This window comes from Aethalodelphis obliquidens, unplaced genomic scaffold, assembly GCF_003676395.1.
Source record: "Aethalodelphis obliquidens isolate GAN/ISIS:26980383/991018 unplaced genomic scaffold, ASM367639v1 scaffold28, whole genome shotgun sequence".
In the NCBI taxonomy this organism is placed as follows: domain Eukaryota; kingdom Metazoa; phylum Chordata; class Mammalia; order Artiodactyla; family Delphinidae; genus Aethalodelphis; species Aethalodelphis obliquidens.
In genome coordinates this window covers 7,378,591-7,403,170 of record NW_020837972.1, presented here as the reverse complement: position 1 = coordinate 7,403,170, position 24,580 = coordinate 7,378,591, and the positions used below count along the sequence as shown (strand labels likewise).

The 24,580-nt window shown below is 43.8% G+C and overlaps 1 protein-coding gene across 2 annotated transcripts in view; it reads right to left on the bottom strand.

Moving 5' to 3' along the window:
• Positions 1 to 237: 237 nt before the first annotated feature.
• ANKRD13A (ankyrin repeat domain 13A) overlaps positions 238 to 24,580 on the bottom strand; it is a 39,655-nt gene continuing 15,312 nt past the window's right edge. The window contains exons 2-15 of one of the 2 annotated variants that reach the window (XM_027124537.1): positions 21,027 to 21,159; positions 20,092 to 20,216; positions 17,893 to 17,938; positions 16,246 to 16,389; positions 15,370 to 15,559; positions 11,561 to 11,627; positions 10,133 to 10,214; positions 8,412 to 8,473; positions 7,525 to 7,655; positions 6,715 to 6,872; positions 5,901 to 6,014; positions 4,716 to 4,876; positions 3,096 to 3,163; positions 238 to 2,245 (exon numbers count right to left, since the gene is read on the bottom strand). In XM_027124537.1, the coding sequence (XP_026980338.1) occupies positions 2,050 to 2,245; positions 3,096 to 3,163; positions 4,716 to 4,876; positions 5,901 to 6,014; positions 6,715 to 6,872; positions 7,525 to 7,655; positions 8,412 to 8,473; positions 10,133 to 10,214; positions 11,561 to 11,627; positions 15,370 to 15,559; positions 16,246 to 16,389; positions 17,893 to 17,938; positions 20,092 to 20,216; positions 21,027 to 21,159 (1,677 nt within the window). In that variant the 3' untranslated portion in view covers positions 238 to 2,049. The remainder of the gene's footprint in view (positions 2,246 to 3,095; positions 3,164 to 4,715; positions 4,877 to 5,900; positions 6,015 to 6,714; positions 6,873 to 7,524; positions 7,656 to 8,411; positions 8,474 to 10,132; positions 10,215 to 11,560; positions 11,628 to 15,369; positions 15,560 to 16,245; positions 16,390 to 17,892; positions 17,939 to 20,091; positions 20,217 to 21,026; positions 21,160 to 24,580) is intronic. The other variant, XM_027124538.1, reaches the window with a different exon arrangement.

Here is a 24,580-nt window from a genome sequence, read left to right as displayed (position 1 = left end):
CTCCAGGGCTGCAGAGGTACTCAGAGCGGCCCAATGCTGGCTTTGGAGTTTCCATTTGAAAGGACTAGCGTTCGGGCCGTGTGGACCGTGTGACTTGGGCAGGACGCTGAGAGGACTGTGCCACCTTTGTCACGCACGAGCGAGGACTGGGAGGAATTCTAATGTTCCAGTAACATACATAACAGGAAGGGACTAGAAAAATGTGAAGAGAAAAAAAGACTCAAAGGCTGTCTAGAATATTGTACGAGCACCCTCTAAGGAAGCAGTCTTTATTTGTATTTTAAGAGTGAACACATATCGAAAACTGCTGTGACAGTGACACAAAGTTCAGTCCCTTGTTAACTGACCTCCTGGGGAGAAAGTCAAAGACATGGGGAAGCAGAACAATGGAATGCAAACAGAGATTACCTCTGTTCACCTTAGTGAGTAAACGATGGGGCCTAACTGCAGCCATTCCCAAGACGTATCTTGGCTCAAGGTAAACGCCAAGTAAACAAAATGCTAACCGTGTATCTGAAACAAACATGATGCTGTATATACTGGCCTCATGTGCAGAGAAGGAATTTTGGTCAGACCATGAAAAGAAAGGCAGATGGTCATATGGAATCAAAAGCACAATTCTTTGGGAACGTTTCATTGGCAACGCTAACTATATACAGCCGTTAAATGGAACGGTAGTTCCTGTTTCCCTTCCCGTCCCCAAAGCAGCGCAACAGACAGGAAATGGACGCAAAACAGAGGAGGAGGATATTGTTACTCGGTGATTTCAGTGCAGCCTGTAGGAATGAATCCATGGGCCGGGCTGGAGTGAGGGTGCCCTCGGCCGTATTCCCCAGGTTCTCTATGTTGTGCGGTGGTTATTTACAGAAGGGTTAGACAAAATAGTTAACTACTAAGGGTATCCAAAAAAGGCCTGAGAAAATCTGGTTAAAATGTATAACCTTGTATTGCTACTGATGGGAGTAGTCGTTTTTATATCTTTTAAAAATAATAAAAAGATTCTGTTAAAAAATATATTCATCCAGAAAGATGTTGATTTGAACTCTAAAAAGTAACGTAGAATCATCATTTTCCCTTTTGAACACAGAGCCACTGAGTTCCGTTTGTAGCTCCCTTTCTAGTTTCAAGCCCACCCCTTCCTCTCAGGTGCGCCCAGGGCACGTAGTGAGGTCTTCCTAGGCCTCTGCATGGAAACCCTTCACCAGAGGCAGCCTGGAACACACCCCTGGTTTGGTGATCCTTTGGTCAGCCTGCCCACTTCAGTAACAAGCCTCGGGCTCTACTAGCGGCTCCTCCAGGGCCAGGATTAGCTGCCTTGGATTTAGCCTGGAGGATCCTGCTCTCCAAGGAACTGCCTTTACAAATTCAAATCAGATCCCTCAAAGTGGAGTGAGGTGGTTTGAAACCACTAGTAATTTTTAAGGCTAAGGCAACATCTGTTGGCATCTGTATATCTTAATTTGATGCAAATAGTTAACCCTAAAGTAAAATAGATCCTGACTTATCTCCTCTCTAGCTGGGTGTGGAAAGAGTGGAATAAGGTGGGGACGGAGTAGAACAGTGACAGTGCCCTAGAAACCCTGTAGAAAGGTAAAAATAGAAAAGCAGAAGGGCACAAATGATCCATTTCTTTGGTGAACTGTACAGAAGTGTCTCCCAAGTTCTCATACACCACACTCTGCAAAGGCTGCTGCTCTCGTATATAAAAGCACCCTGACTCCGCAAGAACTTGTTTTGTTATCACTCCTTGATAAAAATTAATGTACAAACCTGCGGGGTGGGATTGGGGATTGGGTTTTTATCTAAAGCTGGTAGTAAAAACGTGACCTGCAAGCCAGTACAGCTATGGAAAGTGAGGACGCTCTCCTCCCCTCAAGCCTGGAGATGGGGCCGCTGGCCGCCAGCCCGTTCACCGGGGAGCGTCACGGGTGGCCCCGGGGGGCCCTGGCCCCGCACCTCTGTGGAAAGCAGGGTCCGATGCTGCATCGTGTGAGGCGCAGTCCCTGGGCCCGCGTGCAGACAGAGCCTCTGGGTGGGAGGCAGGAAGGACTACTTCTCGGTGAGCGACAGCTGTAAGACCTGCTGCAGCTCCGCCTCCTCCTCCCGCAGCCGCAGCTCGTGCTCCTCCAGCTCTTTGGCGGAGAGCTCCATGGCCAGCTGCAGGTCGCTGTCAAAACGGCTGGTCTCACGGGAGGCGCCGGGGCACAGGCCTTCAGAGTCGGAGGGGAGGCTCTCCTGGACAGCCCTGCGTGAGAACGACATGGGGCAGAGAAACTGTTTTAACATCGTCATCGTGGCAGCAGCAGAGCAGCAGCAGCCATATTTCTTAACTGTGGACCCAGTGTGCGCCGAGCCCGGCGCTTCCTGTCCCCTCTTGTACATGATGCCATCGATCCCATGTAACTCTGGGGGTGCAGGTGCTGGATGCAGGTACATACCTGCCCGAGATCACCCAGCCACTAAGTGATGGGGCTAGGAATTGAACCTGGATCAATTTTAAAGCAAAACCCAACTTCAACAGGTTTTCATATGTGCCCAGACTACAGGAAAATGCTTTGTAAAATGAATCTTTCCAGCTTAACCCCTTTTAAAACGGATAATCTGGGAATTCCCTGGCGGTCCAGTGGTTAGGACTCCAAGCTTTCATTGCTGAGGGCACAAGTTCGATCCTTGGTCTGGGAAGTAAGATCCCACAAGCCACATGGTACAGCCAAAAAAAAAAATAATAATAATAATCTAATCATCTCTGTAGCCCTTCCCCAAAGTGGCACCATCCTTAACACTGTATAAACTTCCCACTGACGGCACCTAGACCCTCTGTGATCATACGTTCTTCGCAGAAGATCAGACCGATCAGAAAACATTTACTGGGTGCCTTTCTGCCCACGGCAATGGTTAGTGAACTGGTCAGCAATTCTATCACCAGTTCCTGGAAGCTCAGCCCCCGAGAGTTCAGAGCTCCTTTTATGAGGAATTGCCCCAAGAGGAAGCAAGAGAGCTGACATGGTATCAAGTCTCTCTTGCCAGGCCCACTGCCGAGTGTCCTAAGCGCCTGTGCCAACCTCGGGTCAATCATCAAGAGTCACATCAGTCACCTCTCATCCTGGGCGTCACAGGTATGTGCCTGGCCAGTCCCTCCACTAGAAGCTGGTCCTGAAAGCTCCTAGGAAAGACATGTGACAGACACGAATACCCCTTAGAAGGAATAAACTGTTGTACTGATAACAAAAGGAAAGCAGCAAGAACAAGATTAAGAATATTTACAAGTCCATTATCCACAAAGCTGTGTGAAAAATTAATAGAGACTGGGGTTATCTCTAAAATGACACCCAAATGTCAGATAGTATATGGTCCACTACCTTGCTTGATTTGATATCAAGTATGAGAAGGTGGTAGCTGTCAATCTATTAAAAACAACTCAACCTCAGGCCAAGTTTCAATGAACAAAGCAGCTAATTCTTCTAGAGCAAGACTGGAATACATAACTCATTATTTGTCGTCTTTGGCTACTCCTCTTCTCAAAACTTATGGCTGACAAAGTTTAAGTAGCTATTGGGGGAAAAAAATAAGCTCACTTATAACAGGAAAAGGAAACGCATACTGGATTGACAGTGATGGCTAGGACAGGGAAGCCTCTCTCAAGGGGAACATGCCAGCCCTGGGGTCTGGCCCTTGGCCCAGCAGCCTCAGAAAACAGAACGGCTCTAAGAACGGGTCCATGGGAGGCGGGGCTCATGTTACCCAAGCTGAGACTGCAGAAAAAACCAGGATGCCAAAAACCGCAGCTGGGGGGACACTGGAGTGTGGGTACCATTCTCAAAGCTTAGCGGCCCCATGACGGCAGGCGCTGGGGCTGCTTCATCAAAGAACTCCCAGCACCTGGCACAGAGTCTGGCACAAAGCAGGCACTGTGCAAACATCTGCCGAATGAACGATGGAAGGACAGAAGAAACCAATGAACAAACAAATGGACAACAGGAGCCCAGGACCACACCAAAGGGCAGTGGAGGGAGAAGCAGATCCCACTCTAGTAGAGCAGGAAGCCACAGAGGGAGGGGACGGAGGAGTTACTATCCTCAAGCCCTGGACGGTCCCAGGAAGGTGAGGCCTTGAGGAAGAACCACATAGGAAGACAAGAGGCAACTGTTCTCAGGCTGGTCTGTTCTCTCCTTAGTGCTCAAGAGTCTGGGATTATGCCCCTTACCACAGAATGAAACATCTGAGTGAAAAACAATTTTAACAATGAATCAACCATCCTTTTCATCACACTCTTATTGAGCAACCACAACGCAATGACTGGTCTTCATTGGGGAGGAAGTTGGGATTAAAATCCACATACCTTTGTATGAGACTACTGACACACAGATAACATTCTAGGGAAAATATGATGGCGTAAACTAGCAAGAATTTACTGTTTCACCACTGAGAAGTTATATAGCACGCTCCGAAAGATAGAAGATTATTAGCTACATCAGTGAGTGTAAGGAAAAGACAAGTCTGTCAGGCTCTATCCTGTGAATGATGCTGACTGGAGCTATGCAGATGGTCTCATAAGCTTTTATAAAAGACCAGGTACATAAAATATAAAATAACCCATGTAAATACCATGAATATGCCAAACTTGTCATTTAGAGTAAGTCTGTCAGGTTAGCCAAAGACTGAGGCCAAACTGAGGCCAAGCTTCCAAGCCCCACCATTTATTCTGATAAATGCACCTGGCTTCTTCTGGACTCCAGTAAGCTCTGCTGGATGGCAAACTGCATTATCTCGTAATCTTCATCCTGCAAATACACATTTCTGCCGTTGTCTTGAACGTGGTAAGATTCAGGAATTTCAAACACAGATTGATCAACCTCAAAGTTTGTGAGAGTGGAAGCTGAAACACAAAAGGTGACAGTACAGTGCCTGAGTTAGTAAAATAAATTTCCACTTCAACTTTTTATAAAACTTTTTTTTAATTAAAAAAATGAAAAAATTAAAATGATTAAAATCAAGGTTGGCTACTATGTAAGAGAGATTTCAAGGAAGAATAATCTTGACAGAGAAAAGTACTGGAATACTGTTTTTTTCTTTTTGCCTTCATTTTTTTTTAGTAATAAAATGCATAGTCACACAAAAAATATACAGAAGACTGTAAAATGAAAAGTGAAGATCTCTCTCCCTACACCCTGTCTCCTATTTCCAAATTCCAGAGGTAACCAGTGTTTACTTGTGGGTCCTTTGAGGAATGTGATGTGTATATATCACACAATCACACCAATGTGGTTTTTTTTCCTTTTTCATTATGAAATATAGTAAATATGTGAAAGAAGATGTAAGATATCTGTAACTTAAAATAAAAATGATAATAATAAAACAAAGGCCTGTATATCCCTCAACTGGCCTAAGACACAGAACACTATTTTACCACAATAAAAATTAAAAAAAAAAATTCAATTACATTTTGATATACTAGCAATGAGTAACTGGAAAATAAAATTAAGAAATAAGTCCATTTACAATAGCATCCAAAATCTGAATTGGATTGATGGCAAAGGAGCCTGAGGAAATTTTGGGGGGTGATGGAAATGTTCTGTATCTTGCCTGTGGTAGGGGTTACGTGGGCGTATACATTTGCCAAAAGGCATTGAACCGTTACATTTAAAATGGGAGTATTTTATTACATACACGTTACACCTCAATAAAGTTGTTTTTTAAGAACAGGCTGTCTTTTTAATTCGAGTGGGGTCATACATATTCTGCAAACTATTTTTCACTTAATTGAAACTAAATCTAAAATTTTCTTTCATTCAAGACAGAGATCTACTCATAAGATACTCTAATTTCAAACTGAATAATTACTATAATGACTAAATGTATGAGTTTTTTTTTAATCACATAATCCAACTTTTTTTTTTTACCTGAATCAGATGGGGTCCCTTCCACATTTTGAGATACAGTTTCTTCAGCAGTGCTACAGCCATTAACATTTCCAAATGTAATCCGTGCATTTAAGACATGAAACAAGGGAATTTCTAATAAAATAAAAGCTTTTATAAATAAACTTTACTGAGAAGAATAACAGCCAGCATTTACTGAGCGCTTACTATGCTGGTACCATGCCAAGTACTTTTTATAAGTATGATTTCATTTAATCATCATAACAACCCTTCCCAATATACAGATGGGAAAACTGAGATTCAGAGAGGTTAAGCGACTTCTCCTAGATCACAGTAAGTGATCGAGCCAGGATTCAAGTGGATACAGGATACAGGAGCCAGGATACAACTATCCAAAATGTAAATTCCTCACAAGTAGTATGTATTATATGTGGTATCACGCAGACTAATTCAAGCCCAGAAACATATTAATGTATCAAAGGATCTTAGTGTCAATTGTCTTCCTCAAATAATAAGTTTAATTTGAAGTTTCACTTAAGTAAGGTTTCATATTAAAACAATGAATGTGTCACGTTTTTATGCCTTTTTCATGTCAGCACCATCTGTAAATAGAACTGATGGCTGGGGAGGGATCTCCTAATGTTAATATGCAAAATGAACTAAGAATCATGACACTTCTTTAAACCAAATTAAACTAGAGGATAACTCTGCCCTCCTCCGTTAACTCTACTGTCTGCTTCTTTTGCCTCAGATGCTCCAATTCCCTGAAGCACACTCTGTCTCCCGCAAAAACGGGCAGAACCTATGGGCACTCCTGTGGTTTATTGAACGGTACCTATTTTGACAGGAAATCCAGGTGGGAATTCCAGTTTGATGAAGTCTCTCAGTCGGGCAAAATGCGCGCTAGTTCGGGCCATCAGGTCAATGATGGGGATGACCTGCTCCACGAGAGACAGAGGAAACTCCTCACACATCCACAGCATTGCTTTAAACCTGCCGGATTGGATGAGAAAAGACTGAGGCCATCTCCCTCAGATAGGGAGACTGCGTTACTTCTACGCAGTAGGCTAGACAACGTCAGCTTCCTTATGCCCCACGCCCCAGCCTTCCCAGTCATCTTACCTCCCCTACGTCTGAGCTGGGAAGGGATTAGAGCCACAAAGAACTCGCATCACCCTGTAATCGGGCAAGCAGGGGAAATGACCTGCGCTACAGCCTTAATCGATAGCAAGCAGGAAGAATTGGTAGCTGGTGGAAACCATTTCATTTGATCAGCTGAAGCTTGTTGACAGTTAAAAAAAATAAATAAGGAATTCTTATATCCAATCTATATTCTATTTGGAGAAGGTCGAATAATAAGATGGGCAATCTACTGTTACCTTTCATCAGATAAAGTAATTTTTGTTATTTTGGGTTTTTTTTTTTTTTTTGCAGGATGTAGGACCTTAGTTCCCAGACCAGGGATCAAACCTGTGCCCCCTGCAGTGGAAGGGTCTTAACCACAGGACCGCCAGGGAAGTTCCAGTAATTTGAAATTATTTTTAAAGGAAGGGAACAGAGGAAGGACCGAACATGACACTAGAAAACACCACGACTTCTGAAACAATCAAGAATCCGTTGACAACGGCTGCTGAGTCTCTCTTACTTTTGTGTTCTAATCGTCAGCTCTTTCGGCCTTCCGATGTCTCTGTCCTTCAGATCAAACTCTTCGTTGAAGTACTCATCAGGCGTGATGGCTGTGGGGTTGTTGGCGGTGGCACACTCTGTGGTGAGGTCCTGCCGAGCCAGAACTCAGGGGAGTCAGAAATGCCAAATGATGCTGACAAGTGGAGGCCTAGGGCACCTAGCCTCTGAGGTGGACATGTTAACCAGCTACAGAGCAGGAAGTTCTAGTCATTAACTTTTTTTTATTAAGTTAACTGCACAGAACAAGAAAATTGACAAACAGATTACCAAACTACATGACCAAGTCTAATGGATTTCTCCATTTCAAATCATTTCTCCACTCTCCTTTTATCTCCTGATTATAGAAAGGAAAAAGAGAGACAGACAGACATATCTGAAAGCACATGGGATCTGGAAGATTTGGAGTTCAGGTTCCAGCTCTGTCCTTCTTTAGCCTGGGACGCTGGAAAGGTAATTTCATTTTTCTGACCCGCAGTGACCTCCACGGCAGCAATTTCATATGGTTATTGTGAGGACTGAGAAAGAAAGTGTTTGTTCAGGTGCTCTATTAAAATATAAAGTCCTGAATCCTTTTTTCAGTTCCATTTTACAGAGAGGGCCTAGTTTAAAACAGGAGAGAAAGCACCTGATTTCTATAATCACTACCTGCCTCTAAAATCTTTATTTTCAAAGACTCACTCATCTTATTCTCTTCCAAAAGAATATCTCAGATTCCAGATGGGGAGTACTTTTTAGCCTGTCCAAATCAAGTGGTCTGCTCAGGATTCAGTAAATGCCACCACAAGCAGAGAAAAGTCATCTCCTGTTAAACCGTGCTGGAAGCTGGAAGCTCACACTTCGACTTACCCCTTGAGCACCAAATTGGTGTTCCACAGTCCCCAGCAGAGACTCCAGCGGGTTCCTGTCCGCTACAGAGGAGGGAAAAGTTGAATGTCGAATATTATACCTTAATTATGATTATAGAAGAAGATTCTCATCCTACCTTCATGTTTCTCCATCATGCATTAGGAAATCCATCTATGGACAGGCCAATAAAATCATCCCCAATAGCTATCAGCTAATTTATCCTTTTTTGTTTTCGTTTTTTAAAAAAAATACTTATTTATTTATTTATGGCTGCATTGAGTCTTTGTTGTTGCGTGCAGGCTTTCTCTAGTTGTGGTGAGCAGGGGCTCCTCGTCATTGCAGTGCACGGGCTTCTCATTGGGGTGGCTTCTCTTGTGGTGGAGCTCGGGCTCTAGGCACACAGGCTTCAGTAGTTGTGGCATCCTGGCTCAGTAGTTGTGGCTCGCAGGCTTTAGAGCACAGGCTCAGTAGTTGTGGCGCACAGGCTTAGTTCCTCCGCGGCATGTGGGATCTTCCCAGACCAGGGATCAAACCCGTGTCCCCTGCATTGGCAGGCAGATTCTTAATCACTGCGCCACCAGGGAAGCCCCTAACTTACTTTTTCTAGGACACTTTTTATTAGGATCTCTAAGCTAGATGAACAATAGTTATAAGAATTCAATCAGAAGAGTAGAGAAAGTTTGGATTTAGGAACGAGCCAGATCTGGATTCTAACTGCACCTTGGCTGGTCGGAGGCCTCAGCTTCCTTACCTGTCAAACTGGACTAATGGGAACGGTAGAGGAGGTGTGAGTTAACAATGGCCACACGCTCACCGCACGCTGCAAGCCCCAGTCTCAAGGTTTACGTGTAATAGCTCATCTGATCCTCCCGATGACTCTAAGGCAGGTCTGGTAGCACTCATTTCACTGCTGAGGAGACCAAGGCACAGCAGGTAGGTACTTCACACGGCCCTGAACCGGCCTCGCGCCAGCTGGGATATGGCAGCCATGTATTGGCTATGTTTTGGCTCAGGGCCCAAGTTCTGTCCAAATCTTTCATCGTGATAGTTTGGACTAAATCACTCATTCCAGTGATAAATATTCTCCAATATCCTTATCTACTTTTTCAACCGAATCCAACAATTGTCCTGCATAACACATAAACAAGCCCTGTGAATGGCTTTAATTACAGCTGGAGCCAACCACAGGCGAGGACCTCCAAGAATGAGTCAGACTAAGGAAAATTTTATAAAAAGGAAATTTGGATTCGCATGACCTAATCACATTAACCCCCAAATTTAACAGAGGCAACAAAGACTTCCTCTAGGCTAAAAAAAAAAAAAAGAGGGGGTTGAAGGGGGACTTCCTTGGTGGCGCAGTGGTTAAGAATCCACCTGCCAATGCAGGGGACACGGGTTTGAGCCCTGGTCCGGGAAGATCCCACATGCCGCGGAGCAACTAAGCCCGTGCGCCACAACTACTGAACCTGCACTCTAGAGCCCGCGAGCCACAGCTACTGAGCCCATGTGCCACAACTACTGAAGCCCGTGCGCCTAGAGCCCGTGCTCTGCAACAAGAGAAGCCACCGCAATGAGAAGCCCGCGCGCAGCAATGAAGAGTAGCCCCTGCTCACTGCAACTAGAGAAAGCCCGCACACAGCGACAAAGACCCAACGCAGCCAAATAAATAAGTAAAATAAATAAATTTATTTTTAAAAGAAAGAGAGAAGGGAAGAGATTACCTTTATATCTCTTTTTTTCTTCCTCAGTCAGATGTTCCGTCCGTATTTTGGTTATCACACTCACATTGTTCACTGTATAAACCTTGAGAGATGTGTGTGAAAGGAAACAGTGACACAGGGAATCAAAACTCAACAAATAAGCATAGCAAGAGCAAGAATGCTGAAGCCAAAACAAAACAAAACCCAGCAAAATAAAAATGAGAAATGGTTAACATTCATCAGAACCCTTCAGAGAAAATACACAGCTACCAACTTAGAAATGCATCAGCAGTTACTTTGCATCTCTGACATTTTTAATTACCCCTGAGTAGTTAAGGGTGACAGGCTGCACTTTCCAACTTGCCCTTCTTGTTGCTAAACACTCTCAAAGAAGGTCCTGCAATTTAGGCCTCCCAGCTGGATTTCTACTAAGGGGCCCAAACCTGCATTGTGTACTTGGACTGATTTGTGGTAATCTTATACTCAGACCGACTTAGACAGCCATCGGACAGAAGGAAAAAGGAAGGAACACAAGGTTCTCTACACTGGTGAGATTTAGAGAAAACCAGCAAGCCACTATTTAAAAGGTATCCCGTATATTGACCTCAAATTATTTTAACTGCCAGGGTCAATGCTCTGTTTTCAAGGTTGATTGAAGAATACTGGGGTCTGGAAAATCAAACATCACAGTTCACAAAGAATTAACTATATGCCAAAACGTGGATTCCCAACGTCTAAAGATTCAGGAAACACACCCAGCACTGGAAGGACTATTTCTAAGTGCATCTCACTGAGCATGATGTAAGCTTTCTTTGCTCACTCAGAGGTCACCAGAGGACCCTGCAGCTGCTGGCAGCACCGTCGTGAGCCATCAATCCCCGCTGCACTGCAGGGCTAACGAGAGGCCAGGAAACAGCTTTCCAGCTGACACAGTGCCAGATGACTTGAGCAACTGTCGTCTCCACTATGACAACTATCTTCTAAATTCACTGACATCAGGTAAGTGGGCTGGAAGCCTACTGGTTACAATTAGGCTGACTAAAAATATTGGGAGAGTCATAAAAGCTACCTTACAGTATATATTTTTTAAACCCACTCAGGTGATTAAAATAAGATGAACAAGCAGGTTAAATCTAGTCCTTTCTTTTTCTTTTCTTTTCTTTTTTTTAAAGAATTAAAGGAATTGTCACTCCCACCAGGACAACTGGTACCTGGACTCATTTCTCTACAACATAGTTTCTCTTTGCCATAACTAGAGACGTCCTTGGGACATGCTATTCCATTTTCTGAAAGTCAAATAAGATAAATCCAAGGAAGAGACACATTAGACAGAACTTATTCCCCAGAGCACCTCCATGGCACAGATGCATGACAAAATCTGAACAGACTCCTCATTTGCATAGAAGCTAAATAGCTATGTTAAATCTTATTTTAAGAGTTTCCTTTTACCTTTGCTTCGTAACCATTAACAACTTCTGCTTTATCTGTCCTCCAGCCCCAGAATCCGGATTTAGTTCTGATAAAAAGTGAACACCACAAATTTCCACATGTACAATATGCCATTCAGATTTATCCCTGCAGCCTTTATAGGTTTCTTCCCCCAGCTTAAGTTAGTGAAAGACACTTGGAAATTAGGGTCCTACTGTCCACAGAAGGATGTTATTAACAACAGATGGCTCAAGCATCCCCCACCCCCTCCCACAGTTATTAATCAATTTGCCTCACCCCCGGCAAGAGAAAGCCTCCATTCTTGGCTTCTTTACGAAAGCTGCCAGCAGAGGCAACAAAGGTGGTGACATTTATTGGACAGCTGTCCCCAAGAAGTGAGTGCAGATGACCAGCGTCCAAGGGCTCGCCACTCTGGGCCAGAGCATTCATCTGAGTCATCCCAGCCGTGGGCACCGATAGAGTCAGTGGCTCTATCCCCATAAGCAGCAGTATCTCAATCCAGGAATTCTTAGAACAGTGAGGCACAGACCATCCTGCTCCTGGAGAACATGGGTGAGGCAGGAACTCATCACTGTGGAGAGCTGCTTGCAGAAGCCATTAGTGCCTGTGGAAAGGCTTGGGAGTTCGCGCGCGTTATCAGGTTTGGTGCAGCGGGGGAAAAGAATATCAAAAGCAGTTTTTCAGCCCAGCCGTTGAGTCCAGCTCTGTGGAACTGCTTTTAAAGCAGCCCAGCACTTCAGCAGCAGCTGTAGCATTGGTAAAGTGCCCAAACACTCAGTTACTCAACTCAATATACTCCTGGAAAAAAAATGCATTTAGGAGCCAAATGCGGCCAAGAGGCTCTGATTCTTTTTCAAAGCAGCTCACCCTGGGAAATGCTCCCACTCCCGGGGGAGCCCTGCCCAGACTGCCCCTTTGTCTAGGACGTCACATCCCAGCTCCGCTGTGACTGCTGCACTTGGGCCTGTGTCGGGCAACTGCCTGCCTCCTGCTCCGACCCCGGGGTGAAGCAGGACACTGCGCAGGAAGCTCCAGAACGGTGGCCGGGAGGCAGTTATCTAAATGTTGTGTTTCCAAACAGTTTGCTTTTCTTCTAATGAGATTTGGTAAATGCAATTAATCCAGACAGGGTATGCGGAGTTTTATGTGTGCATTACAGTCCATCAGAGAAAGGAGGGACCAGAGCTTACTTTACTATTCGTTACCCACAGTTAGCACAATGTGACCAATGGAGGGAAAGAGAGGACGCCTAAAAGGATGATACCACATGCTAGCTATCTCCAATTTACATTCCAGAAACAAATTTAGGGACCGCACCTGCCTCATTAATGAACCTTAGTCCCCTTTTAGTTGGCGATTAATGAAAATCAAGATATTCCTTTGGGTGAACAGTTCAATCCTCAGTTCCTGTCTTTCACTAAGAACTTGGTATCTTGGCACAGGAGATCATCGCTTTCTGGCACTCGGACTGAAGGATGACTAGGTCTGCTCCACTTCGTCCTTCGTGGATGCTGAGAAATCAGAGACGCACTTTCTCCCTGGGAACTGCCACACTCCTCACTCAGCCACACCTGCTCTACCTGCAATCCTGGCTGCTCCATTTCCTTCCCCACATCCACTCTCTGACAGCTTAGTTATTAAACTCAACATCTACATCCTATTTTAAAACCAAGATTCTAATAAATCCTTGGCTCCTTGATTAACTGTACATGCAGAGGCATCTGATAATGATAGGAGAAAACCCAGCTTCCTCTTTTGCCATTTTCACCTCTGCCCGTCTCCAGTGAGACCACCATGCCAAAGGCCACTTAGCACATGCTGGGACTCGGAGGCTGCCGCACAATGTGGAGAAAGGCTCTGAGGGTGGCAGGGAATGCTCTGTTTAAGGTGGGCAGAGCAGAACCTTTCAGAGGGTATATATCCGCAGGCCCAAAATTCACTCGGGCAAAAGTATTACTTTGCAAACATCAAGCTCAGAGTAAGATTAGGAGAAAGAAAGGGGTGAAGAAGACTGTCATAACAGGCCCACATCTTCCAAATTTAATCAGCTGAACACTAGCTCACACCTCGGGTAAGAACCAGGCAAGCACACTTTTTCTAGCAGCAAACCTCAGCCTCAAGAGGGGCCCAAGCCCTTGCTTGAACCACGAGAAGCTCACTAAGCACCTATTTCATTCCAAGCACCACCAAAACCAGCAGGTGCCTTCTAGAAATTCTCTCTCAGCAACTCTCTGATGCTTGCAAAATGAGGGTTAGCCGGAACCATCTGAAAACCCCGGGACCACAGGAATACAAAATGTAACTCAGTACAAATGGAAGGGGGGCTGTCTACCCTCCGCTGGGTAACAGCCAGTAACCATCACATTCTCTGTAAATTACACTTCAGAGCAAACAATGACGCTACAACTCTGCTGCTAAACTAGGGGGAACAGTGGCTCCTCTCATGACATCTGAGATTTCATCTCGAGATTCACTCCTTTTTTCTTTTCAGCTGAGGAAAACAGGAACCTGAAGATGAAGCCGCTTGCTCAGAGCTGCACAGTTAGCAGCCCTGCCGATGGTGCCAGGTTCCTCCAGCCCTCGGCTCCCCCCGTCTTCCAGCTTTATGAGCAGAGCCCTAGGCTGGCGTGCCCTCCCAGCCTGCAGAGGCAAATGCTGAAGCCTGGAGATGTTTTCCCAAGACCCTTCCAGGTAAAGCCACGGTCAGTCCCTAAACCTTGCTGTCCCTGGAAGACAGCGGCTGTACCTGGTGAGGCCGGCGCGAGGAGGCTGGCCACAGGGGACTGACCCTGCCTCAGGGGGTGTCACTCCCAAAGCAGCAGCATACCTGGCATTTTCTCTTCTGCTACCAACAAATACCCTAATTCCACAGCTTGATCTAAATTAGGGGAAAGGGGCACTTAAACCTTATGTTTGATTAAACTGAAGACTCTCAGTTTTATTAATAAATTTTGTACTGGAAACAAAGAAGAAAAGGAAAAGAGAGAACAGTCAGTATATTCATTAAGAGAAAAGAAAGCCTAAATCCAGAAGAATAGTGTCCATGTCAGCTCAGGCTACATCCGCTGCTTTGGTTTACAGAGAGCTGGATGTGACATCCTAGGCAAACACTCAGGGCTCTTACAGAATCCCTCAGTTCGGTGTGTTCTACGGTAGAAGCACTCAGGCCAACAGCTATGACAGCCTCCACCCCCTTACAAAGGCCCTCCCCGCCTCGGCTCTGCCCACAGGCAGAGGCCCAGAAATGGTGTTCTCACCTGGGTTAACCGAGGCACAGACCTCCCCAGACGTTTCTCCAGATAAAGTCTGGAATAAAACTGAAACCCCTCCAGACTCTTGCTCTAAACTATTAGGCCTCATGGGGAAGCAGGAGGTTGATGAGGGGGAGAACCACATTGAATTGTATGATAAGTGTGTATTTGACTGACTAATATCAGTATAACCACACTCAGTACTGGACCCATTCTACCTCGGAAACTCAAAGCTCCATGATTTGGGACTAGGGAGTCTTGTGGATTGCCAAACACAGAAATAAAATTCAAGTAAAATCCATCAGAAAAAGGGCCCGTAAAAGAACATGAAGACATTTCTCCAAGACTTAACCAATGTGCCATAAAAATGCTACATGGTGGAGGATGTCAGCTGTGGTTTGTTTGGTTAGAGCAGAGATCAACTTTAAAACCCACTAGTGTTTCTTACACCATATTAGAAAAATCCCAATCCACCCATACTTTCCAATTAATATATACATGGCACTAAAGATAGCAGTAAAGGGATTAGATGGGAAAATGCAGAGCCTAAATCCATACCTTTCAAAAGCAATGTTTTTAGTATCAAGGCTGGTGTTAATGACTGGGCTAGTGAGCCGCCTCTCAACCTCCCTGCCTTTTGGCTTCATCAAGTCCAGAGTGAGGCGCTCCATTTCCTGGGAAAGGTCAAAGTGTTCGGTGGTGACCACTTTGTCATCGTGGTTGACTTCCATTAACTCTGCCCAGTTGTCTGCTCATGGAAAGAAGGGCGGAACTAAGCACAGCGCAAGTAAGATGCAAAACCCAAGAAGCTTTGTATGTTAAACTGCATCATCTTTCACACACACCCCATCCCCCCCCACCCCCTGGTGCTATCTGATAAAACCTAAAGACTATTGATTATCGATTACCTGCTTGCCCAGGAATGATCTGGCCAACTTTCCATAACTCAGAGGAGGCTCTGGGCCATCTTCCCCGAAGATGCAGACTTTTTAAATAACTTGCATTTTTTGTTAGCAACACATTTCATCTGTGTACTACTTCTTTAAGTATATGATTACCTAATTAATATAAATTATTTATGCACAACACTGGGTTAGCCACACCATTTCTCACCCTCATTAGGGGACCATGCCTGATTATGGAGGCAATATAAAGAGATACAAGACAGAGTCTTGCACTCAGAGGTTTAGGAACATCATATGTCAAGAGGGTAACAGTGTTGGGTGGTAAATGATATGTGCAAGAGAACTATCCAGATAAGAAATAAGATACAGGAATTGAGAGTTGAATAACTAATAAGAATAACGGCAACAACAACAAAACATGCCCCAGAGACAGGCACGGAAAAGGCACATAAATGTGAATACATTTTGATGGTTAAAAAATCACTCAGAACTTAGGAAGAGCAGTGATTACTAAAACAGAACCACTCACCTTCTCCCTTAAAGATAAAACTCCGCCTCCCTCTTATCCAGCTCATGTTCTCAAATCCCAGCAACGTGATATCCACACGCAGTTTGGCACCACTTTTCCAAATGCGACAGACATCATTCGGGCATATTCTGGAAACCAAGGGCACTGGAGAAGAGAAGTGTACTACTGAGAAAAGCCCGAGGGCCAAGCAGAACAGCCAGGCCCCAGAAATCAGGATTCTGACTTCAATGAAAGGACCGGAGTGGCAAGATGGCGTCGGTCATACAGAACTGGGCTCGACTCCCACACTTACAATACAAGGAGTCATTCTTAAAAAATAAAAATGGACTTTCTGTTCTACAGCTGTTTATAAAACTGCAGATCTATGTCTTGTCCAGAGAAAACGCTAAATCAATTTCCCAAGAGTATTCTCAATCCCGAATGAACCCCTCTCACTGACTACCATCAGGGCTAGAGTGCATCCATCTGGCTGTCCTTATCCACATATGCTCCTCTCGCCATCTGGCTGAGGCCCCCCTATACTGTCAGGCCCACCATTCAAGATATCAAATGTCTAAAAGATGCTGCTTTTTTAACAAAAACTGAGATCAGAGTGGTTATTTGCATTAAAAAGAACTCAGTTTCATAGAAGAAGCTGAAGTTCTGTTCTTTCATATACTTTTTACTTCATTTAAATGTTTTATTACAAATATGACTTCTTGCCTGAAAGGGAAGTCTGGAAGTGAAAACAGCTGAAAATCTGGGAGTTAGAAACTGTCATTAACTGATCTACAAGAAACAGAAGTAGAACATCTAGGAAAATTACTGTCAGTCAATTTGCCTTACATAAGATTTTGGAGAAATACATCCATTTCGTTAAAAACAAGCTATTCCAATATTCATCTCATCTTCTTCCTTAGAAAAACAAGTTTAGGACTTCCCTGGTGGCGCACTGGTTAAGGATCTGCCTGCCAATGCAGGGGACACGGGTTCGAGCCCTGGTCCGGGAAGATCCCACATGCTGCAGAGCAACTAAGCCTGTGCACCATAACTACTGAGCCTGTGCTCTAGAGCCCACGAGCCACAACTACTGAAGCCCGCGTGCCTAGAGTCCATGCTCCACAACAAGAAAAGCCACCACAATGAGAAGCCCGCGCACCACAACGAAGAGTAGCCCCCGCTCGCCGCAACTAGAGAAAGCCCGTGCGCAGCAATGAAGACCCAACGCAGCCAAAAATAAATAAATAATTAATTTTTTTAAAAAAGAAAAGAGAAACAAGTTTAAAAGGATCGCGTTGAACTCCACAAGGAAATGAGTAACTGATTTATGATAAACCTTACTAAAATTTTAGCCATTTAAAGTGAGATATTAAAAAACGAATAATATAGATAAATGTCAGCGATAACTGATAAAAGGAAGAGACAAAATTGTCTATATATTGTACTGATGAATGCTTGGGAGAAAAAGTCTTATGCACGTGGTAAAAGTGTGGAAGGAACACACCTAAAGCATCAACAACAGTTGTGTTTATGTGGGACTGTGGGTGACTGTCTTCCCTCACTCTCATCTATTCATTTTCTAGATTAAAAAAAATACATGTAACTTTTATAAAAAGTTATATAAGCCTATATTCAAGCTAAATAAATTTCAAGCCCACAGCCACTCACCCCAGCTGGTGAATTCCCACTTCATCTGCACATAGAAATCCGGAGCCTGAAGGACAAAGGTTTAAAATAAATTACCCCTTACAGCGGAAACTAATACAACACTGTAAATCAACTATACTCCAATTAAAATTAATTTTTTAAAAATAAAATAAAAAATAAAATAAATTACCCTTGGTACCATTAACTAAACACAAACACAGTAAGGTTTACTAGGGGTGTTTAAAAGGGAGAGCGAGAAAGAACAGAGAAGAAGAAACATAAATCGCAAACCCATCACACTAAATCCTTATTTTATGTTCAGGCTGTTATTTTATCTCAATATAAAATATGTCTAGACAGTTAATAAAGTTAACTGCAAGTGACAAGGTTGGAGGGAGATAAAGTCAAAGTTGATTTAGGGGCTCAACCATGTTCCTAACAGTAATGGCCCATGAGCCAGGAGGATGGGCTCAAGCACCACCACACGATATGGGTCACAGGCTGGTCTAAGCAGAGAAGAGGGAGCATGGACCCCATCTGTTCTACGGGGAACTTGACTGTGAAAGGCTTTGTGTGCTGGGAAGTGCTTGGTGTTTATCGGACCACTCTGAAACCAAGAGGCTGCAAGACATCACTGCCCCCAGAAAGTTGAGTTTTCCCTCCAGTTAACAGAAGAGTTTCGCCCCACTTTCCTCTTAAAGTTTTAGGATTTGGCTTTTTGAGGTTTCACACCACCACAGCAGGCCTGTTTAGGATGATTTTCTGACCTACCATGAATTCCTACAGAAGGTTCTTGGAGAGCTACTTAAGAAATCCAACAGTTAGCATGAAGGAAGAAAAATGCCAGAAATTCCAGGTGTTTTTCTGCTCAAGAAAAACCAGATTCCAATGATGGGTGAAGACACTCCGAGGGGCAATGGATAAGAAATGTGGACACGTAACAAGGAGACGCTGTTGAAAGACAAGCCGTCATGCACGGCCTCTGGTGCCACCAAGCACCATGTTATTTGTGGGCTGTCTATAACCTCCATCAGAGAATACCACTCAGTGCAGTTCACTGCTATGGATCAATATAGGTAAAAAACAGAAAGTCTTTTATACTGAATTTTTTAAGTGTGGGTGACTCCATGTTAAATAAGTCATTTTCTGCTTTGTCAAATGGACAAATGATGTTTTTAGTTCCTCCTACAGTGAGTTAGGTAAGAAAACAAATCTATGTGATCTTTATGCACTCAAACACACATCTATTTTAAAAACAATGGATACAACAATTTCATACTTCATGGACGGTTTTCTTGTAGTATGTGTAAAACGAATGTCTTAGGCAGGATTTAGCTTGTGTCACAGAAATTTTTTTTAAGAAGAGTGCTCAGATAACAAGCAGTGATTGTCTCACAGCAAAGTTATTCCTTTTCTCAACAGAATTGTTAATTTTTCTCAAGAAATGTGGAAAGCCGATTTATCTAGCAAATATCTTTGGAAATACTTGGGGAGCTCACTTCTGTGTTTAAACTGAGAACAAACAACATGAAAATTGAACCGCTGGTACTTTCTCGTCTCCTGCTGCCTCGGGAATATTGCATATGGTTGACCAATAAGACAGTTATTGCAAGTGACAAAGGTTATCTGAAGAATGGTAACCACCATCCAAAACAATCCAAGAGCCTAGAAGTAAAGTCTTTTAAGAAAATTCTCTGTCACAGAGCCCATACATCATTCACAAGAGAGAGAAACTGCCCCAAAGCCAGTAACTATAAATAAATTAAGGGAATGGATTAGAAGTCACAAAATACAAATGGCTAGAAGTGACAGGGGTGTCAAGAAGAGCTGCACAGACTTCTGAGCCTCAACAGGCCCTGAAAATCCCCATATAGTCACAATGTTCATTACAATTTCCCCAAGATGACCTGAGCTCGGGATGCTACTTGTAAGAAAACAGGCAGCTAGACAAATTAATTGCTTGATGTCCATTTGTCTTTAGTTCTAATTTTTAAATAACACTTAAAAGAGTAAGTCTTAATGACCCGGAAACGTAATTTGTGAAAGACTTCATACATTTAACAAGTTGGAAAAGCAAGGAATAATGCATTTGGTATTCAATACATCGTATTCACGACTCATAAAACTCTTTAGGAAGGCACACAAGGATGTCAAACTGTGTCCGCAGCTGCTGTGTCAGCATTTAACTCCAATGATGGCACTGTCAATTTTTATGGCTACCTCGAGAATTTTCTGGAGCAGCTCGGGAACTCCCTCGAGGGCCATGCATGTGTTGTGGAAGTCCCGATGCTGAAGGACTGTGTACACCATCTCGGGATCACCAGTGCTCACAGCCTCGTGCAAAACTGGAAGGCAAAAAAGTGAAATTTGACCCCCCTGTATTCTCACACTTTCTGACAAATTCCAAAACCACTATGAAAAGTATCTATCTGGATCAAAGGCCAATATTCTCTTCAAAGTGGGACCCAGGCTGCAGCCCCCCCTGATCTTTATGACCATGACTACTTACTTCTAGCCCTTACCTGACTGAGAAGAGAAGAGAACATAGCACTCTTAGCCTCTTGAGCAAACCCTACCATCGTTCCCTTTCCCCCCTTTCTTACCACTGGCTCTGAAATACTGACAGTGTCTTCAGAGCTGGCTTTCACTGTGTGATCACATAACTGTGGAGACGGGCAGGTAGGGTTTGTGTTGTGTATATCCTTGCTAAGTCAACTCAAAATTACTCTGAGAGTAATTCTGAGAGTATGAGAGTGTGCAAAACAAGTGAAGCGCCAGGATTTCACTGGAAAATACTACTACTTTCAGCTATAATTTTTTTGATTTTGTCTATCCTCATGGACTCGCTAGAGTTACCACCACATTCCTCAGGGGAAATCCGGCCTCCACACTCATGTCTGATGCACATAGAGCTGCTTTCTGGATAAGGAGTCACCCTCTACCCAGGGCTCTTGGCCCAGGACATAATTCGGACCGCTGTGCTGCAGACGAGCCAGCAGCATCCCAGGCTCTCATCTTCTTGCCCAGCCCCAAGTTCCAAGAGAGAAAGAGTCTTAAGATAAAGATGACTTGGGACAATAAGGACTGAAACTGGCCTTTATTCAGAAAGAGAAAACAAAATGAAAGGCTTTAAATTATTTTACAAGTATACTTGCCTGTCCATCCCTCGCGATTTTCTTTTGTAACGTCTGCTTTATGTCGGAGCAAGACTCTAGCAGATTCCAAATGTCCCAAAGAAACAGCAAGATGCAATAAGGTTCGACCTCGCGGATCCAGAGCCTCCACATTCTGTAAAGTAAACACTGGCATTTATATAATTGGATATATTACATAAAAACGTGGAAAGGAGTTTGAGAGATAATATTCAGTATAAAAATTTAAAATAGGAGGGTTGGGGCTTCCCTGGTGGCGCAGTGGTTGAGAGTCCGCCTGCCGATGCAGGGGATACGGGTTCGTGCGCCGGTCCGGGAAGATCCCACATGCCGCGGAGCGGCTGGGCCCGTGAGCCATGGCCGCTGGGCCTGCGCGTCCGGAGCCTGTGCTCCGCAACGGGAGAGGCCACAACAGGGAGAGGCCCGCGTACCGCAAAAAAATAAATAAATAAAAATAAATAAATAAATAAATAAATAAAATAGGAGGGTCTGGGAGAACCCTGTTGACATAGCATCACACAGAAGGGATTTGGTGTGCTCACAGTGGTGGCAGAAGAATCTCTCTGACACATCTGGGCCAAAAAGCAACCTCAGGCTACTGAGACAGGACTCCCCGTTCTCCTGCAAAGGTAAGCCCAGGAGGCTTGAGACAGTACCCTCAATGTGCTGTGGATGGTAAATGTCATTTAATCCTAAGACAGTTCGGAATTAAATATGAGAAAGATGAAATACACCAAATCCACAGTATTCATCTTTGTGTTAACTTTAGTAGTATTCTGTGTAATATGGCATTTTCAATGTTTGTAAGATTTAGATAATGTATTAGAGAATCTGACAAACTAGCCTGTGATTCTAATGTAAGATATACCATTGAATAATTGATTTTGGACTCGTATTAGAGATTTTTACTAGTGTGCAAATAATATTAAAAAAGAGGAGGACTGGTTCAAGATAGCGGAGTAAAAGGATGTGTGCTCACTCCCTCTTGCGAGAGCACCGGAATCACAACTAACTGCTGAACAATCATCGACAGGAAGACACTGGAACTCACCAAAATAGATACCCCACATCCAAAGACAAAGGAGAAGCCACAATGAGATGGTAAGAGGGGCACAATCACAATAAAATCAAATCCCATAACTGCTGGGGGGGTGACTCACAAACTGGAGAACACTTATACCACAGAAGTCCACCCACTGGAGTGAAGGTTCTGAGCCCCATGTCAGGCTTCCCAATCTGGGGGTCTGGCAACGGGAGGAGGAATTCCTAGAGAATCAGACTTTGAAGGCTAGCGGGATTTGACTGCAGGACTTGGACAGGACTGGAGGAAACAGAGACTCCACTCTTGGAGGGCACATACAAAGTAGTGTGAGCAGTGGGACCCAGGGGAAGGAGCACTGATCCCATAGGAGACTAAATCAGACCTACCTGCTAGTGTTGGAGGGTCTCCTGCAGAGGCGGGACAGAGGTGGCTGTGGCTCACCATGGGGACAAGGACACTGGCAGCAAAAGTTCTGGGAAGTACTCCTTGGCGTGAGCCCTCCCAGAGTCCACCATTAGCCCCAGCAAAGAGCCCAGTAGGCTCCAGTGCTGGGTTGCCTCAGGCCAAACAACCAACACGAGGGAACTCAGCCCCACCCATCAGCAGACAAGCAGATTAAAGTTTTACTGAGCTCTGCCCACCAGGGCAACACCCAGCTCCACCCACCACCAGTCCCTCTGATCAGGAAGCTTGTACAAGCCTCTTAGATAGCCTCATCCACCAGAGGGCAGACAGCAGAAGCAAGAACTACAATTCTGCAGCCTGTGGAAGGAAAACCACATTCACAGAAAGACAGACAAAATGAAAAGGCAGAGGACTTTGTACCAGATGAAGAAACAAGATAAAACCCCAGAAAAACAACTAAATGAAGTGGAGATAGGCAACCTTCCAGAGAAAGAACTCAGAATAATGATAGTGAAGATGATCCAGGACCTTGGAAAAAGAATGGAGGCAAAGATCGAGAAGATGCAAGAAATGTTTAACAAAGACCTAGAAGAATTAAAGAACAAACAAACAGAGATGAACAATCCAATAACTGAAATGAAAAATACGCCAGAAGGAATCAATAGCAGAATAAATGAGGCAGAAGAACGGATAAGTGACCTGGAAGACAGAATGGTGGAATTCACTGCCGCAGAACAGAATGAAGAAAAAAGATTGAAAAGAAATGAAGACAGCCTAAGAGACCTCTGGGACAACATTAAATGCAACAACATTCGCATTATAGGGGTCCCAGGAGGAGAAGTGAGAGAGAAAGGACCCAAGAAAATATTTGAAGAGATTATAGTCGAAAACTTCCCTAACATGGGAGAGGAAATAGCCACCCAAGTCCAGGAAGCGCAGAGAGTCCCAAGCAGGATAAACCCAAGGAGAGACACGCTGAGACACATTGTAATCAAATTGACAAAAATTAAAGACAAAGAAAATTATTGAAAGCAACAAGGGAAAAATGACAAATAACATACAAGGGAACTCCCATAAGGTTAACAGCTGATTTCTCAGCAGAAACGCTACAAGTCAGAAGGGAGTGGCATGATATATTTAAAGTGATGAAAGGGAAGAACCTACAACCAAGATTACTCTAGCCGGCAAGGATCTCATTCAGATTCAACGGAGAAATCAAAAGCCTTACAGACAAGCAAAAGCTAAGAGAATTCAGCACCACCAAACCAGCTCTACAGCAAATGCTAAAGGAACTTCTCTAAGTGGGAAACACAAGAAAGGAAAAGGACCTACAAAAACAAACCAAAACAATTAAGAAAATGGTAATAGGAATATACATATTGATAATTACCTTAAACATGAATGGATTAAATGCTCCAACCAAAAGACACAGGCTTACTGAATGGATACAAAAACAAGACCCACATATATGCTGTCTACAAGAGACCCACTTCAGACCTAGGGACACATACAGACTGAAAGTGAGAGGATGGAAAAACATATTCCATGCAAATGGAAATCAAAAGAAAGCTGGAGTAGCAATACTCGTATCAGATAAAATAGACTTTAAAGAACGTTACAAGAGACAAGGAAGGACACTACATAATGATCAGGGATCAATCCAAGAAGATATAACAATTATAAATATATATGCACCCAACACAGGAACACCTCAATACATAAGGCAACTAGCAGCTATAAAAGAGGAAACTGACAGTAACACAATAATAGTGGGGAACTTTAACACCTCACTTACACCAATGGACAGATCATACAGACAGAAAATTAATAAAGAAACACAAGCTTTAAATGACACAACAGACCAGATAGATTTAATTGATATTTATAGGAAATTCCACCCAAAAACAACAAATTACACTTTCTTCTCAAGTGCGCACAGAACATTCTCCAGGATTGATCACATTTCGGGTCACAAATCAAGCCTCGGTAAATTTAAGAAAATTGAAAGCATATCAAGCATCTTTTCCGACCACAATGCTATTCCACAATGCCATCACAGGGAAAAAAATGTAAAAAACACAAACACATGGAGGCTAAACAATACATTACT